Source organism: Diadema antillarum, unplaced genomic scaffold, assembly GCF_040938485.1.
Source record: "Diadema antillarum isolate AM-2024a unplaced genomic scaffold, OU_Dant_1.0 scf00000131, whole genome shotgun sequence".
In the NCBI taxonomy this organism is placed as follows: domain Eukaryota; kingdom Metazoa; phylum Echinodermata; class Echinoidea; order Diadematoida; family Diadematidae; genus Diadema; species Diadema antillarum.
The window spans coordinates 2,782,864-2,800,186 of NW_027271020.1; the positions used below are offsets into that span (position 1 = coordinate 2,782,864).

Genomic DNA, 17,323 nt, shown 5'->3' on the forward strand with positions numbered 1-17,323 from the left:
AATTCAGTGCAGTCAGTGGACTGTAATATCTCAAGACAAATAAACAGTAATTCGGTCATTTGATTCATGTCAAGTCCACTCATTTTGACTGTGTACCATTTAGGCGGGGAGGGAGGTGTTTGCTGTTTGTCATCTAAGAAGTTTGTCGACAAATTCATGCCCTCTTACGAGTAGTTCACCATTTTAGCTTCGAAAAAGTTTGGCATTAACATATAAGGGATTCATTGCCCTGCCAAACCGCATTAGCGGCCAGTGTATGAAAGTCTGCAGAAAGTTCTATATTACTTTTATTGATTTCAACAAGATAATCGATCCATGCGGCTTTGCTGGTATTTAGCCCTAAAACTTTATCGAACAAGCTGACATTGACAGAATTAAAGGACAAGTTCACCTTCATAGACATGTGGGTTGAGTAAATACAGCAATATTAGTAGAACACATCAGTGAGAGTTTGAGGAAAATCGGACAGTCCGTTCAAAAGTGATGAATTTGTGAAGTTTCTGCTCAGTCACGGCTGGAAGAGAAGACTACCATAGCTTGTGATGTCACATGTGTAGAACAATTTAAAGAAAGAATAAAGAAAATTCAACTTATTTTCACTTTTCTCGCATAACAAAACAACACTCAACTTCTCTCTTTCAGAAGGCAGGGGGAATAATATTACCCTTAACATACATCAGTAACAAGTCAAAGAAATGTGCACTTTATTCAAAAAGTACAAGTTTTGTGAAATTCTCTTTTTATTTTCCGTATATCGTTGTACGCATGTGACATCATACACTGTAGTAGTCTTATCATCCAGCAGTGACTGCGCAGATACATTAAGAATTCATTACTTTGGAACGGATTGTCGGATTTTCCCCAAACTTTCACTGATGTGTTCTACTAATATTGTTGCATTCACTCAATCCATATGTATATGAAGGTGGACTTGTCCTTCAATGTGCCCGATGTTATCCATGTTCATAAAACAGTAATTCTTTTATCATGTAGTGATAGTTTGTGTTTGTTTGGTAAGCTTTAAATACGTTCAATTGGAAGTTAGTTGTACATCTTCATTGTTTATGTCCACACTAAAAGGACATTTTTTTTTTTTCATTCTAGAATTTGTTGATGATTTTTTTTTTTTGGGTGAAAGAAATTTGTATTTATGTGGGGAAAAAATGTAATGAATAAAACATGTCTACATGCTTCAGTAGTTGTTTTTATTTGGGTAAAATTTCTTCAAAAAGCAGCAATTGTGCATCATAAGCTGGCTGTGGTACTTCATCGTCACTATTTGATTTGCATGTGCAGTCATGACTGATGTCATTTTATGTTGAAATCGTATGAAATTTCACAAGTCAATAACTTTCTCTTGATTTGATGGATTTCATGGAAAATAACTTTTTTGGTTGACAGTACTCTTAGTGTGAGCATTGATTTGAACATAAAATGGAATTCCCCTTTTAGATGTTTGTTCATTTGCCAACTTGCCTTTTTTGGCAAGCAAGAAAACATTTTAAGAATTCCCAGGTCATTTCGCTCAGCGTTTTAACAACCATCAGGTTCATTCATAATTATGCACATAAGGTTACTTGCACTTTTAATCATAGGCTGTGTTATGACCAAATTTGATTTGGTACGACCTGTGATGATTGTGGTTGAACTTGTTGATGGAATTGTTATAATAACCTTGGTGTGGGCATGCATGTGTTTAAGCCGTCATTTAGCTGATGGGTGAAAGTCATTGCAGAGTATGCTCCAACTTTTTCTAGACTTGATATCAATGTAGTGTTCATGTTTGGAAAAGCACTGTCAAGAAGATTCCAAATGTTTCATTTTTCTCAATGACTTTACAATATGTTGCTTTGATAAGCACCTGCCCAGAAGTGTTTTCACAGCATGTTACGTATCCGTGTTCAGGCAAAAAGGCTTTTACCTTGTCCAGAGACATTTCAGATGTCGCCGTGGGTTCACCTCATGGTGAGAGCAGAATTAGCCTTTACCGAGAGCTGCATATTTTATTGACAGACCATGGAGTTTTTGACACGGCTGTTGTATAAATCACATTAATTTGCAGTTGGTGGTTGACAAGGAGATGTGTTCGGTATTTGATGTGTAGAAACATATCAGGCTTCCAGGCTTCCATAACGTGATTACAAACACAAGTTCTTCCCAAGTGTGAAACCTTTATAGAAGGCTGGATAACCTTCCAGCTTGTGTTTGTGTGTGTCACAGTACATGTAGGTAGGTAATGAAATTAACAACAGAATGCAAATTGCATGAATTCCGGGATGCTGTATGTTTCTTCCACAAGGATACTTGTACGTGTAGATTGAATCATTCAACTTCCTGACAAGGCTCTTGAAAGAATTAAGTTTGATTCATGTACCAGCATTTTCTCCTTTTTTTTAGCCATGCTAGACAAGTATCATTTTTGCATATGTACATTTATGGAGTGGTGTTTACTGGGAACTAGTGATGAGAAGCGAATACTCTGAAATCACAGGATGTGTTGAACAGTGTGTCACAGCAGCTAGTCGTGATCGTAAAACTCTGATCAGCTGTAAACACTTGTAAAGTTAATCGCCTTACTCTGCTGAACCCGAATCTGAGTCCACTGAGTGTGTGGCAGCATTCACGTGGACTCGTAGAGTGCCCGTATCTTATCACTGTTTGTCTTGCAGCGATAACGAGTTCCCTGAAGATGTTGCTCACTGGCAGTATCTGGTGTTTACTTCATGATTTGTTGCCAAATTTCTTTGTTTTTGCAAGTTTCAGTGATTGCAGTGGCCTTGGACAGAAGGGGGGGGGGGGGGTGGGGGGAGAATGGTCTAATACATTTGTGGTGCAATCAGCCATGTACCGCTGTAGGAGAATTAAAGCTCCAAGCTCCATTTCAAATGCTCACTACATACAATTGTACTTATTTGAAAACTTTGATGTGACATGATTTTATGAATATATTTCTGCATGATTTTCTGGTTTCTTTTGTGGTGGAAAAGTTTTAGAAAGTGGGAATTTTTATGAATGATAATGTCTTTGAAGTAGACTTCTTCAGAAACTTTACAAATTAGCTTATTATACTGTACACGTAGGTGTCATACCAATGATGTGATCATTAACGCTTTTGATGCAAGCTAAGATTTTTTTATAATTTGTTGATTTTGAATGCATTGTTTTGTTGAAATAAGTTGACAGGGTGTGATTTGGGAGATTCCACTATAACTTTATATCAACTGTCATAATATCTTCATATAGGCAGGGAAGCTAAGATAAATGAGGCTTGTGAATTAAAGGTCTGAAAAGTCATACTTACTGTTGAACTGTCTTGTAAACATAATTGCCTCTTCATGATCAGTTTAGTAGCCAAGTGGTCAAACACTCCAGAGATAGGGTAATCAAAAAGCTGGCATGAACGCAAGAGGAGTACTCTTAATTGATTTCTGTCATGTTTGCCTGTGTCGTCATCGGCCATCGGTCATCAAAATTCGTTGTTATTGTTGTCCAAAGTTTGCTGACCACTGCTCTGGGGGCAGTCATGCCATGTCCTTAACATGCACACAGTGGCTGACCAGCGGACGATTGATTGTGTAGTCTGAATCATACAGACTTTTTTTATGCCTCCGCAACGAAGTGGCCGGAGGCATTATGTTTTCGGGTCGTCCGTCCGTCCGTCCGTCCGTACGTCCGTACGTCCGTACGTCCGTACGTCCGTCCGTACGTCCGTCCGTCCCGTTTTGTTTTTGTCGATATCTCAAGAACCGTGTGGTGGTTTTACATCAAACTTGGTATGAGGGTATATCCTTGGGGGATAATACTTTGTGTGGATTTTAGGGTCACAGGGTCAAAGGTCAAAGGTCATAGGTTATTTTGTGAAGAAAAAAAAATTGAAATTTCATGTTTTTCTCCATATCTCGCAAATGGTTCAAGGTATCTTCATGGAACTTAGTATATATGCTTGTACCGATGGGCAGTGATTATCTAGGGAAGTTGGGGGTCATGGGTCAAAGGTCAGGGGGGTCAAAGGTCAAGGTCAACTCCTCAAAATATTACTACTTTCCTTAAAATGCAATATGCCTGAAGGTTTTTTTTTTTTAAACTTGATGTATGGCATGTATTACCCAATATATATTTTTGGGGAAGTTTCTTGCCAAAAGGTCAAAGGTCAAAAGGTAAAAGGTCAAGTGAAAGTGCTAAATTGCACTTTTTCCTCCATATCTCGAAAGTAACTCCAGGTATCATCATGAAACTTACATATTTATGCATGTTCAACCTAACAGTGATTCTCTTTGGAACTGTGAGGTCAAAGGTCAAAGGCCAGGTTTAGATAATGCTATTTTCCCATTTGATACTGAAATTATACTTTTTCTCAATACCTTGAAAATTACTCAATGCATAAACTTATAAAAGGGTCAAAAGTCAAGTAAAAATCATCAGTTCCCCAAATACCTGCACTCTGACATTTTAATCATTCATCCAATTGAACCTAGTTCTCGGAAAGTGAACTTTCAGCACATTTGTGTCAAACCTGTCATTTTAATATTTTGCCAATTGTGTGAAACTGTCATCACACATTGTCAAGACATTGTACTATAGACCTATTAGGAGAACCATGCATTATGGCGGAGGCATATCAGTAGCCGTAGCGATATATCTAGTTACAGGAGCGATCTTATTTCATTGTTGCATTCTTTTGCATGTGCCGTCCTGTTGTGTTGCTTACATCACCATGCTTTAGTACTTAATAGCAACTTATTTAAGTCCAACATATGCATTTCTTGTGTGTTTGTTCATTTTTGTTTGTATGTTTGTTAATTTCCACACACAAATAAAAATGTATAGCTTTCAGTAGCAAAGTTTGCTGGCTCATAAGATGATGTTAGATACAACACCAGATGCTTGAAATGAAAAAATGTCTATCTCTATGATGTACCTATTTATTGCTTGAAATTCCACTGTAGAGACTTCTTTCTCTTTCTCTCTCTCTCTCTATCTCTCTCTCTCTCTCTCTGTCTCACTGAGATGGAGCATGGGGAAAAGTGACAGTAAATTTGCATAAGATTTCCCACCACCAACACTGCATTGAAGTTTTAATCTGAAATCTAACTTCTGCATTGCAGATATATCCTTCACTACCCTGAATCCAACTGAAGAAAGAGAAATACTACCCATAGAAGGATAAAAAATAGACAGGACAGATTGTAAGAAGACTAACCCTTTCCCATTTTACACCTGTGAGATCATTCACTTTTACAATGTACCTTCACTGGCTTCTACCCTTGGAAAAATAGCACTAAATAAACAAGGATATTAGGCCATGAAATTGTCTACATTTCTCTCCATTTCTTGTTTTTGTCAGTTGCCAAGGTTGTAGGAAAATGATTGTTGGCACATAATGTACAACCTCACCCAGAACAATGACTCAGGATCTTCTGTAAGTTCATGATTATTGATATTGCATTTTATAGTATTCAGGATTAGATTCGGTAAAACAGTCAAATCTTCTTCACCAACCATCTGTTTATAAAGATGACAACACATATCCATTAAATGACCACAGAATTTATAATTTCTCCTCAGAGCACACTACAAGTGACTGAACCTCTCTGCAGAGACCACTTGCAATGTTAAGTAGAAGCTACTGAAGACAAGCTTCTAACTCTTTATGAATACCAGTCGGTGACGTTTTCATTTTTATGATTTTTTTTTTTAATTGGTTGTAGCTGTGAAGGCTTCCTGAATCCTTAGGTCATTGTCATGATCCGTGTGAAAAGGTATTACACTTCATTAGCAGAGCTCTGCTCTGACTCTATTGATGGCTCTCCCATCAGGGCCCCGTTGCTAGAAACTTTGCGTTTAAACGCAACTTGCAACTGATTGTCACTGGCCAATCAAAATCATTGTTGCATGCATGTCTTCTTAATAGGGCAGACCCTGAGCCAATCAGAATGGTTGTTTCAAAACTAGCAATTATTTGCAATTGATTGCAACTTTCTTGCAACGGGGCCAGGTACAGTAATCCAGAAATAGCAATGCACCACATCCAACAGCAACATACATTTGTACTTCCTTCTGTTTTGCTCTGTCAAAAAGCCATAATAATTATGCAGTTGTTTTTTTGTTGGAAAACCCAGTAAAGTTTTGGTTACCCCCAAAATTGCCTTTTACAACTTTTAGAATATACATTTCATTTATACTCCCTCTCCCATAAAAGAAAAAAAAAATTAGATAAATAGTTTTAAGACTTACCAAAGAAAATTGGTGTTGGATGGTTTAGATTTACACAAGTATGAAGCCATTGGTCAGGAATTGATGGTTCAGCCACTGTAAATGTACAGACAACAGAGTGTATTGAAGACTTTCAGTCCTGAAATAAACTTAAACATGGTTGCGGGTGCAGCGTACAATAGTGGAATGAGCAATATCTACTTTGTATTCCAACATGTTTTTGTTTTTGTTTTTTTCCTGTAAGAAACCTAAGATTTGGTCCGCCAGAGATAAATGTCAAATTCTTTCTGAGTGAAATCTGAGTGTCTGCAATACCTTGGGGATTATTTTGGTTACAATCTGTACATGAAGACTCAGAACCTTTCTTTTTTTTTCTGTTTCTCTTTTATAAAGATTTTGTGTATTCCAAGGTTAAAGGTATACCGGTACCCAAAACCTCCACTAACTAACACCACCACCACCTCCACCACCACCACCACACAACTACAGTATAGCAACAATCACAGGAAGTAGAGAATAACCACAAGATATTGTATATGCCTTACACACTGTGGATGGAGTCATCCTTTTTTTTTTTTTCTTGTGATGTTCATTATTCTCCAAAGGTTTATTAATCCAAAAATGAAATTAGGTTTGTTGTTCCAAAGGTTCGCTATTTCTGAATCACGCAAATTCTGTAAACCATAAAAGTTCCTTAATCCGAAAATGATTTGGGGTGAGTTGGTGTTATTTTGTTTTCTTTGACTAATAGACCCTACAGTATACATGGATAGTGATAAGATTTTATGCAAAGTGCAATGGTTTGCTGATATGAAGTTCAGAAGTCGAATGTAATGGGAGGGGAGGGGGAGGGGGAGGGGGAGGGGATGGGTGGTGCATGACACACCTGTAGCATAGTGTCTAGTGTAGTGGTGGTCACATGGCTATCTGTAGTGCCTCAAATGTTTCACCTCCAATGAGTGGATGTTACAGAGGGGGGTCAATGATCAAGAGTAGTGACCTGACAAGATCCTCTGAGGGGATATCAAAATCATAATCAAGCTTTCCAGCAAGAAGTTGTTGAACTCATTCAATGGATCATGATATTTGCTGCCCCCCCCCCCCCCCTCCCCCCATCACAAGTAAGATCAACTTAACTTGTTGATTGCCACCAAAGTTATCTTAGGCCTATGGCCTATTGAAGCTACAGGTTTCATCAAAAACAAGCAATATTCATTTGTTGTCTGTTATGTACTACTACACCTGTCTATGCTAGGAAAGGTAAAAATGTTGTTTTTCCACCAAAAATATGCTTTTTTTTTTACCCTCAGAATAATGCAGTGCTGTGTAAAAGTTTGCATTCCTGTTCTAAAACTTTGTTTTGATATCTCACCTTTTTGTGTGTATAACAGTCAAACAGACATTTTGAGGAATGATGATATTGTAAGCATTAATTGTTAGCATTAATTGTTAGCATTAACTCATTTAAGACGAACTGATTTTGCCATAACACACATTTCCCATGGACACCTGCCAGAGTATTCTCAGGATTTGTCTTCAGTGGGTTTTGTTAACAATAATTGTTAGCATGAATTGTTATCCCTATGTGAGTTCTTGGTGGCAAAATGTACCAAAGCACCCTCAAAAGTGCTTTTATTTTGATATAACATGACTAAAGGACTTTGTTTCGTGTGTAATTTCAGTCATGTTATGCATTTCAGTCTGTGTGCAGTACAGAATCTTGTGGGAGCTGGGTGCCTTTAAATGTTTCTACAGATAAATGACACTCTATAAATGCTGTTCCCTCTTCGTCTTCTTCCTGTCAATGCCCATTCTCCTGGATTGGTAAAGTAAAAACCAAGGGTCTGCGATTGAAGACTAGTGTTTGTAGGGCTACCCTGGATTACACCTATTTTCCTCCTGAGCTCACCCGCCAGTGCCAAGGGTCGCTCGAGGTCATACATGGCAGCTTCCAGGGGTTACTTAATATGGGCCGCTGGGTTCCCTTGACTGGGGATTGCGCAATCCAATGAGAATGAGCCACCAAGTCAACATCTATCCTCGTTGATGACCACATCTTGTTTGCTCTGGCATGGTGCGAGACCAAACCGCTTTGGGTTCGTCAGGAATCATACGATCCCAATGTTGCCAAAAGGGGTCACATGACTTGGGAAGCCTCACCCCCACCCTGCCCCCCCCCCCCCCCCCTAACTTCCTCTGGTAATTGCATTGTGCTGATTGTTCTCCCTGCCCCCCCCCCCCCCCTTATTATTCTAACATAACATGAAGTGGTTGATGCTCAGAGAGCAATAAACTTGTTTCTGCTTATCCCTAGGGCTGCACATTGATCTCGATGCGTCAGTGTCATGCTTCTGAAAAGTGTGCAGAAAAGGGGATTTGAAATAATAGTTTAGACCTATATACATGTACGATTCCGATCATATGTATTAGCAGATAGTCGTGATAAAAAAAAACACCAAAAAACTTTGCAGGCTTCTTTCAACACATTATCAGTAAAGACCAGACCACACACACACACACAAAACATGTGTTAATTTTGTCAATTTTATGTTTTTGAAAATGGAAATTTTGTACAATTTTGTGTGCAGGTCAAAATTTGAAAAACTTCTGAAATTAGGGAATCATCACTTCATCTCATGCAGATTTGTGGTTGCTAGTTCATTGTATATATCACTGTTTTTCATGAAAACATACATTGTATCAAACTAGAAAAGCTTTAGTGCACACATAGGCAAACCTCAAATGTGCACAGCTTGAGCTCATCAGAAGTTCATTGACCCTCTTTGCCAAAAGATAACAAATCTTTCAACATTTCATAGATATTCCCAAATCACTACCAAATTTAATCATCTGTTTCTTCTATCATCAATTTTTCCTATAAGTTTCATCCAAATCCATGCACAGCTTTTTGAGTTATTTTGCAAACAAATAAACAAATCGACGTAGACAAAAACATAGCCACCTTGGTGGAGGTAATTATAAACTTCCATCACTTTTGGATAGTAGGATCAAATATGAATAATCTCCCACCACTCTCTTTTTTTTTTCAAATTTTATTTTCTGTATGTTAACCCATTGAGGACAAGTCCCGAGTATGTTGTATACTCGGGCATGTGTCTTTGGGAAATGCACGTTGTAGCAAAATCAGTCCGTCCTCAACGGGTTAAGGCCAACTTGAATGCAGTGTGGAACTTTTCCTTGAAAGAAGTTAAAGATCGTTTCCTCCAACCGTCCATCTATGTTTAACATCAAGCTGGTATGCCTCCTCCTCCTCCTTGCATTATGCAACAGCTTGTAGTTCTAACCTTGCATACTTGCGGTGCTATTCTATTCAGATTGTATTCTGAGTTTGCTTGCTTGTTTTGTTTTGTTTTATTTTGGGTTTTTTTTTTCTGTGTGTGTGTGTGTGTGTGTGTGTGTGTGTGTGTGTGTGTGTGTGTTTTTTGCGCTCATTACTAGCTACATGTACAAACAAAGCAAGTGAAAACCCTTCCAAGGATGTAAAGTTGAGATCAACAAACTTTCTGGTCAGTTTAAATGGCCAATGTGGTCAGTCTGGTCCAGGTGTCCAGGATGAACACAGGCTATAATGAAATCTTGCAGATGTTCTTATGATATTCCTTTCTTTTGTTTTTCTTTCATCAGCATATCAAATCACAGTGTAATTGTGTTGTATGCCCAAATTTCCATCCATAATTATTCATATGTGCCAAAATGCAGCTATAGCAGACATCAGTCAGTTTTTAGTCAAACCTGGCATATAGATGCAAGAAGACAGAACACCTTCACTACAGGTATTTTAGACATTGAGAAAAATTGATGGATATTTCTTAGGTCAGCAGGCAAAGTCAATTATTCAAAGTTTGCTCTGTCCGATGATAAGAGAAACATCGGACAAATATGTGGACTGACAGAACAATTCACAATATTTAATTTCTGGGCAAACTTTCAAAAAGGTGTAGGAATCCACAGGTTGGAGCCATCTTCAGTACTTTATCACGTTTGACCACTCATGTATCAGTAAAATTTGTTGATGTTCAGAACAGGGTTTCAGTGCGCAACCTCTCGAGCAAAGAATTCAATTGCACTGTGTTATCAGTGTTTGGCATATTGAGACAGTGTTGGGGTCATTACTGCATGCAATGAACATAGATTAGTGGTACAGCAGTTTATTTTATGGCGGTAGACTTGAGTGAAATTATCTGAGCGGTGGCAAATCTGTATTTTCATTGACAATTGTACAAGGGCCTGGCTAGTTGGGAATTTTTTAGTCAAGACACATATGGGAGAAACAGGTCTTAATAGGGTATTGGTCATTGTCCATTTTGGGTTTGTTTCTGAAGGAATTAGGAAGTGTGGAAGAGACTGTGATTTAAGGGAGGCTTGTAATCACAAGAGAGAATTATAGCTAGATCAAAATTATCGTTTGTTCTATCTGGGCAAGTAAGGTAGAGCAGATCAAGGTACATGTACACTTGGGTTACACAGCAGGACGACAATTTTGCGGACTAGGTTGGTGCAAACCTAAACCATGCCCTTCTTGCTCCAAACTGGTGATGTCATCAGAGGCACATGTATCTCTCCTCACTTGTGACCTCCCCCTCCACCCACGACATCCAAGGCGTAATGTCGCACCTCATTCATCCGCCATCCCATCACGTGTCGCATGCAGAACTTTGTATCTCTGGGAAACGGGCCAAGCGAGGTCGATGGAACCTGCCACTCACTTGATTAACCAACAACCCCACCTCTTGTTTTACCCGGAGATGTAGTGGGGTCGACCCTCACTGTGTGATATTGATCTCCCGTGAGTCGTTTGTCAACTGTGTAATCTTGCAAAACGATAACTTCATGACCCCCGCGAAGTAAATGTATGACGTATTCTTTCATATCTGATGAGTTTATTTTTTTAAAGACACGGCGTATTGTGTGCCTGTTCATTGACATGCCAGCTTTTCACACTTAACAAGGATTCCTTTGCCTTTTGCAGTAAACAACAATTTCGTACAGTTACAATTGTGTCATCACGTATGTATTTTACATGTGAGCACTCGCATTGTGTAGTGAATTTATTTTGAAGGGATGGTAAAGTATTCGAGGAGATGAGGATTGAGCTTTTAAGTTTTGTGAGATACATATACAAAGAAATCGCTCCTGAAATGTTACAGAGCATACATGTACCATTCTATGAAGAGGATTTCAAAGTTTATTTGGTGAAAATCAGTTTTAGAATGGCTTAGATATTCCAAACACAGTGTGAAACGAAAGCAGTCCTAATAAAAAGTGGGTCCCACCTTTTATTAGAATCACGTTGTTGTGGATATCTCTGCCATTTCATATAACCAATTTTATCAAATAAATGTTGAATTCCTCTTGGAATTACTTGCTCTTTCATATTTCATAAAAGAGGTTTGTCGTTATCTCATTAAAATAGTTAGAAACCTGAAACCAGGTCTCAAGCAAAACTTTACCATCCCTTTAAACTTTTAGAAGGTATCCCCTGGAAGAAAAACAAAGGAAACACCATCCCCACATAAAGAAACCCAAAAAACACCATAACAAAATGAGCGAAATAAGTTCATCCTAGAGTATGATATGGTATTCAGTAAAAGACAAAAGAAAAGAAAAATGCCTCACAAACAGCTGGAAGTGAGCTTTGGTTTATATAATAGCTCTGAAATGATGCAATTACAAGGTTCAATGACCAGACCCCACACTTTCACTTTGTTCTACAGCTAAGATAATAAAGCATGCTGAGCATGTGTTTTCCTGTAGCTAATGCATTTTTTCTTCTTCTGCATGTATCTCCGGGTTGAGTAATAAAAGTCCCATTTACACAGTTTTTAAACAATAACAGTTTTCAAAAATTTTCTTTTGCAATGGGATGTGATGCTAATTCTATCCACATTGCTATGCAAAAAATCAGTTCATCTTGATTTTTTTTAAATCCTTGTGATAATTTGCCTAGTACAATGGGTGTGAAGAACACATGTACAGTCGTACACACACACACACACACACACACACACACGCACACACAAATTGAGGTCTTTGTTGTAAATCCTATGATGTCACTTGAGATAGTACATTGTATGTCTGCACACTACAATGCCCAGGGTCACACTCTGGCATCATTTAGGCATATTTTACACAGTTTGCAGATTTAAAGTGTTTTAGGTGCATTCCAGATTATTGTTTTTTTCTTGATTTTGCCATGTGTGAATTGTGAAAAGTGAAATTCCCATCAAACTTGGAGCTTCGGGATGGGAAGTATCACATATTCCAGTGTGTAGGTCTCCTCATAACATGTGCTCAATGTATGTCATATATGTGACTGTGCACCTCAAAACGAACATAAAGTCGCACACACTAATTTTACGTGAGGACTGAAAATAAGTGAAATGGGTCAACCTAGCCGTACTTTACTTTTTCATATTTTCTGAAAGAGCGGGTCTTCTTTTACATTATGCTAAAATTTGGTATCATAAAACGGGCAGGAAAGTGTGTTTTTTTAGCAGTTTATCTCGAACATTTTTGGTAGAATAGTGTGATTAGGTTTGTCTTTAGAATCCCTTTTTCATTTCTGAAAAACCTTGTCCACAATCTTCACTTTCAACTCTAACAACTTTTGAAAGGATAGTGCTACTGCTTTGAAAGTTGGTATTAATTGTGGACAGAATGTGTTAATGAGGCATGCTTAATTTCAGTTTAATCTGACAATCCCTTCATTGTTGTTACTCTGGTGGTTTACTTCCTGTTTTTTGTCCCATTCATCGCACAGCCAGCACGGTTTGGTAAAGATTATTCAAGCGCTTGAATAGACACTGTACTTCAGAGCCTCTTTTCGCAGTTCACACTTTTCCTGAGTTTGTGCTTTCTTTCCAATATTTATATAGGTTAGGAGAGTCCATTTGATTTGAGCTATACATCATTTTAAAGCTTAAAGTCTGCTCTTTCAGAATATGGTCTTAACTAAAAATTCATGTCTGGCGACTTTTTGTTTGTTTTGAGGTGCAGGGTCACATATATAACTGTCATTCCTTTATTTTCCCCTATAGTGGCGTGAAGACTCAATTAGATACTTGAAGGAAACAAAAGGAACTTCAAAAGAGTGTAAAATTGGTGAGATGCCAGGTGACACCTTGAGATAAAGCACAAAGTAACTTTGCAGGAGTTGCAGTAGAGAATAATTGTTCACAATGTGATCAATCACATTGTGAAGAAGCCAAAAGGAAGCAGAAAATGTCTCTGCTTCTTCACATGAAGTTCTCTTTTCATGTTCTCAGAAGAATAGCTCATGGTTTCATGTAAGCCAAGGGGGAGGCAGATTTTAGATGCTGCCTATTGCCTGTGTCCTGGTTGAGATTGTTCAATGTTTGGTGTCTTTGTACCTTCAATACCCAGATCGCCGAAATGCGAAAGAGGGAGCGCCTGCGTTCGGGAGAGAGCCGTGCCGCCATCGAGGAAGAGATTGAGAAGGATCCAGAGCTGCTCCAGCGAGAACGTCGCGTCCTGGAAGACGAGGCCAACCAGGAGGAGGTGATGGGCATCGACATCTCCGTCATCGAATCCGACGGTGATGATGACGACGCGATACCGGAGATAGTTGATGAAGAAGTGGACATTGCCATGAGGAACACAAGGAAGAAGAAAACATCGAAGGAAAGTGACGATGCCGGCAGCCCCCACGCCAACCTTGAGAGGAAAGAAAGCACAGTATGATGAGAAAGCACCTAAGCCCATGCCATGGCATGTTTTCAGCTGTGGAAGATTTATAGGAATGTGAACAAGGTGGCTTCCAAATGGACATTTTTATTCAGACTCCCCTGAAGTGGACTGACTTTTCTCAGAAGGGAACTTTTTCAAGGAGGGACAACTTTTCACTTGAACTGGGTTTTTTTATGGCATCAGTTTTTATTTACTTCATGTCTTGAAAAATCCTGTTCTTAAAGTTGTTTACCATTTGGTATAAAGTGAGAGGTACATTCACATCTGCACTGACAAAGTTGATGATGTCTACATGGTGTGTGCGATTGCGTATTTAGTTTGAATGATAAACATTGTCAGTTTCTATCATGGCCGTATGAGGGCATTTTCATGAGTGCTTGTTGAATTATTATGTTTAAAGATGGAAAATTTTGCCACTGGTCCAAGGGTGCTAAGTTCATACATTGTATACCAATAGGATGGTTTTTTCCAGGTGTGGTTTTGAATATTAAGAAGCTTAAGTTGCAATGTTGAATTGTACATGGGATTCCATATTTGAATACAATCATGCTGTGGGAATCATAGTTGGAAATGTTCACGATATGAACTTGCCTTTGCTACTTCTGAGAGCAGGAAATGCACTTGAATGACACTGCAGTAAATGAGAGAATCTGTATTAGCAGGAAGAGGAGGTACAAGTTCCTGTTTTGTGAGAGAATGTGCTCTGCTTCTGTGTACACATGTTGATTTTATCTACATGTACCAAATATATTCAAGACTACATTGCTTCCTTTGAATGCCAGATTTTTTTGTTTCTTAAATGAAATCCTCGACTTGGATGTGGGAGTGTGACTGACCCATTCAGTTTGAAGGTACAAACATTGTATGGTTAGATAAAAAAAAAAAAAAAAAAAAAATCAGTCTTACAGTGATTACTTACTGGTGGCATGATATGTGAACCTGTTTGTGACTCATGGACTCTACGATTTAATTTAGATGGTAATTACAGCGGCCACACAAGGTGAATTAATTTTGAATGACATTTCAAATAACCAGGTGCTTAGAAGGAAACTCCTTGACAGGTGATGAATAGACTTGAATGTTAGTGGCTGGCCGAACATACAGGAAGATTTGGTGTCAAGTTCAACTCTCCAAGACAGTTCAGAATCTAATAGTCAACCAGATTCATCTGCACGTTGCATAATATCACAAAAATGTTTCATTGTAACATTTGTCCCGTTTTATGATGACTTACGTGTACAGACTGGTGAACTGAATAAGGTCAGATGGGTTAAATGCCAGTGGAATTATGAACAGAAAAGTGTGAATATCGTCTGTTGAGAATGATAAGGGCGTTAAGTTGTCACTAAACCCATAGTGTTCGAGACAACTTAACGCCCTTCTCATTCTAAGCCGACGATATATTCTAAACTTAATTTTCAATTGAATGTATCTCTCATGCTTCATGACAAGATACAATTTGTATTAACTGGACTAAAAAAATTTAAAAGAATAAAAAAGTTGAAATCATTGAAGTACAATTTCCATTCTTAGAAACTAATCACAAAGGGTTAAATTCCAGTAGAATTATGAATGGCAAAGTCTGCATTCTGCAAATATGCGTAATTGCATTTTTAAATAAACATATTTCTTGTAAGTCACAACAAAAACAGTACATATCACCGGACAAAATTATTTGAATATTTTGGTTCTGATTTTGTCCGGTGAGTATGTACTGTTTAACCAATATATTCAAATCATCAAAATATAATTCGAAACATAGAAAGTAATCCAAAAGCAGAGTAGATGAACAAGCAAAAAGAAGGAAAAGGCTTATTAGCAACTATTCTAATAGCTCGTTTCTGGTGGAGAAGAATCTTATTACAAAGAAATGAAAAGAAATTTGTCCCATGATAGAATGCCATGATACATGATACAATGTTTTTGTAGTACATTGTAAATGTATGACCTTGCTAGAATACCAAGCTCTTTGTCTAGGCTGTTATCTGACATTGTGGAATACAAACAAACACACTAGTAATAATATTATATCTATTAGTTGATTGGACAGTATGCAAAAAGCATGTTTCTATTTAATTGCTTTGTCCTGGGAAATAAGATTCAGAGGTATTGCAAGTCAAAAAAAAAAAGTGTATATATTGCATCCCATTATGGGAGGCAAAAATACTCAAAGATACAGTCAAGCAGATAAGACATGGAAAACAACAACAACAGCAGCAACAATAACAGCAGCAACAACAACAACAGCAGCAACAGCAGCAACAACAACAACAACAACCATGGCAAGTGTGTCCAAGTCTATCAATACAATGATTAATGGGTTTTTTTTCTATTTCTTTTCGTATTGTTACTACTACCATGAGCTGAACATCAAATAAGATAAACAAAACAAGACAAAACAAGAATATTTGCCTTACATAGAAGAGTTTGATTCAAGAAATGTTACCATGATTGAATATGGCTGAGAATTGCAATGGACTGGGAAGAGCATTTCACTCATTGTGAACAATTCATGCATTTCACACAAATGCAGGACGGAGCTTTATTTTGTAGCTATGTCAGCCATGTCTGTAGACATTGCAGTTTGATGCAAGTGTTTACATACTGTATCTAAAGTATCTAAAGGCCATTTGATTTGTTTTACCACCAGTATTTAGGTTTGAGTGATTAACGGTTGCCTTCGTATACATTTTGTTGCATCGTATCCCATGTATGTGTACGTGTGTCGGGAAGTTTTGTATTGAAGAAAAGCTTTTTTATTTGTAAGAAACACATTTTGTTATGAATATGTTATAATTTATGCATTTTCTACATGTATTTTAGTTTGTTTTATAAAAGAAGAGAGCAGTTTTTGTCTTTCACAGGGTTAATTCATGCTGTACCGTGCATTCATGTAGGCATAGACTTGACAGGTAAGGACGTCTTTTAAAGCCATTGCATATTGGATCCTGATGTCTCTCTCTGCAGAGTCTGTAGCCACGGGCACACTTGCAAAAGAACGTGAAGTGTAAGGTCACGATCCTTATAAGATCTTGAAGTTTTACCAGTGTGACCACAAACTTCCAAAAAACGTCTTGCGAAACGTCCCAGTCAAACCAGGGATATTTCCTGGACCCTAGTCAATCTTCTTGATCATTAGGCGGTGTGAACACTAGCAAACGAAATTTTATGAAGTTTGTCACGTGACCTGTCCACCACCTGTTTGCGGGCAGTGCCTCAGAAGCGTGCGGCCACTGTGATGTACAGGTGTTCATTGTTACGTTACGTCACAATCACTAGCCATCAGACGAGCGTACTCTTTCTTCCTTCTTGCACTCACGCACTTGTGACCCAAACTTCAAGAGCTTAAAGATTGAGAAGTCTGACTGCCAGTGTGGACAGA

The 17,323-nt window shown here is 38.2% G+C and overlaps 1 protein-coding gene across 1 annotated transcript in view; it reads left to right on the forward strand.

Moving 5' to 3' along the window:
• The window catches only part of LOC139720691 (ecotropic viral integration site 5 protein homolog), a 123,974-nt gene extending 107,106 nt beyond the window's left edge, over positions 1-16,868 (forward strand). Inside the window, exon 19 of the mRNA XM_071632046.1 lies at positions 13,618-16,868. Within this exon, the coding sequence (XP_071488147.1) occupies positions 13,618-13,935 (318 nt within the window). The 3' untranslated portion in view covers positions 13,936-16,868. The remainder of the gene's footprint in view (positions 1-13,617) is intronic.
• The last annotated feature ends 455 nt before the right edge of the window (positions 16,869-17,323 follow it).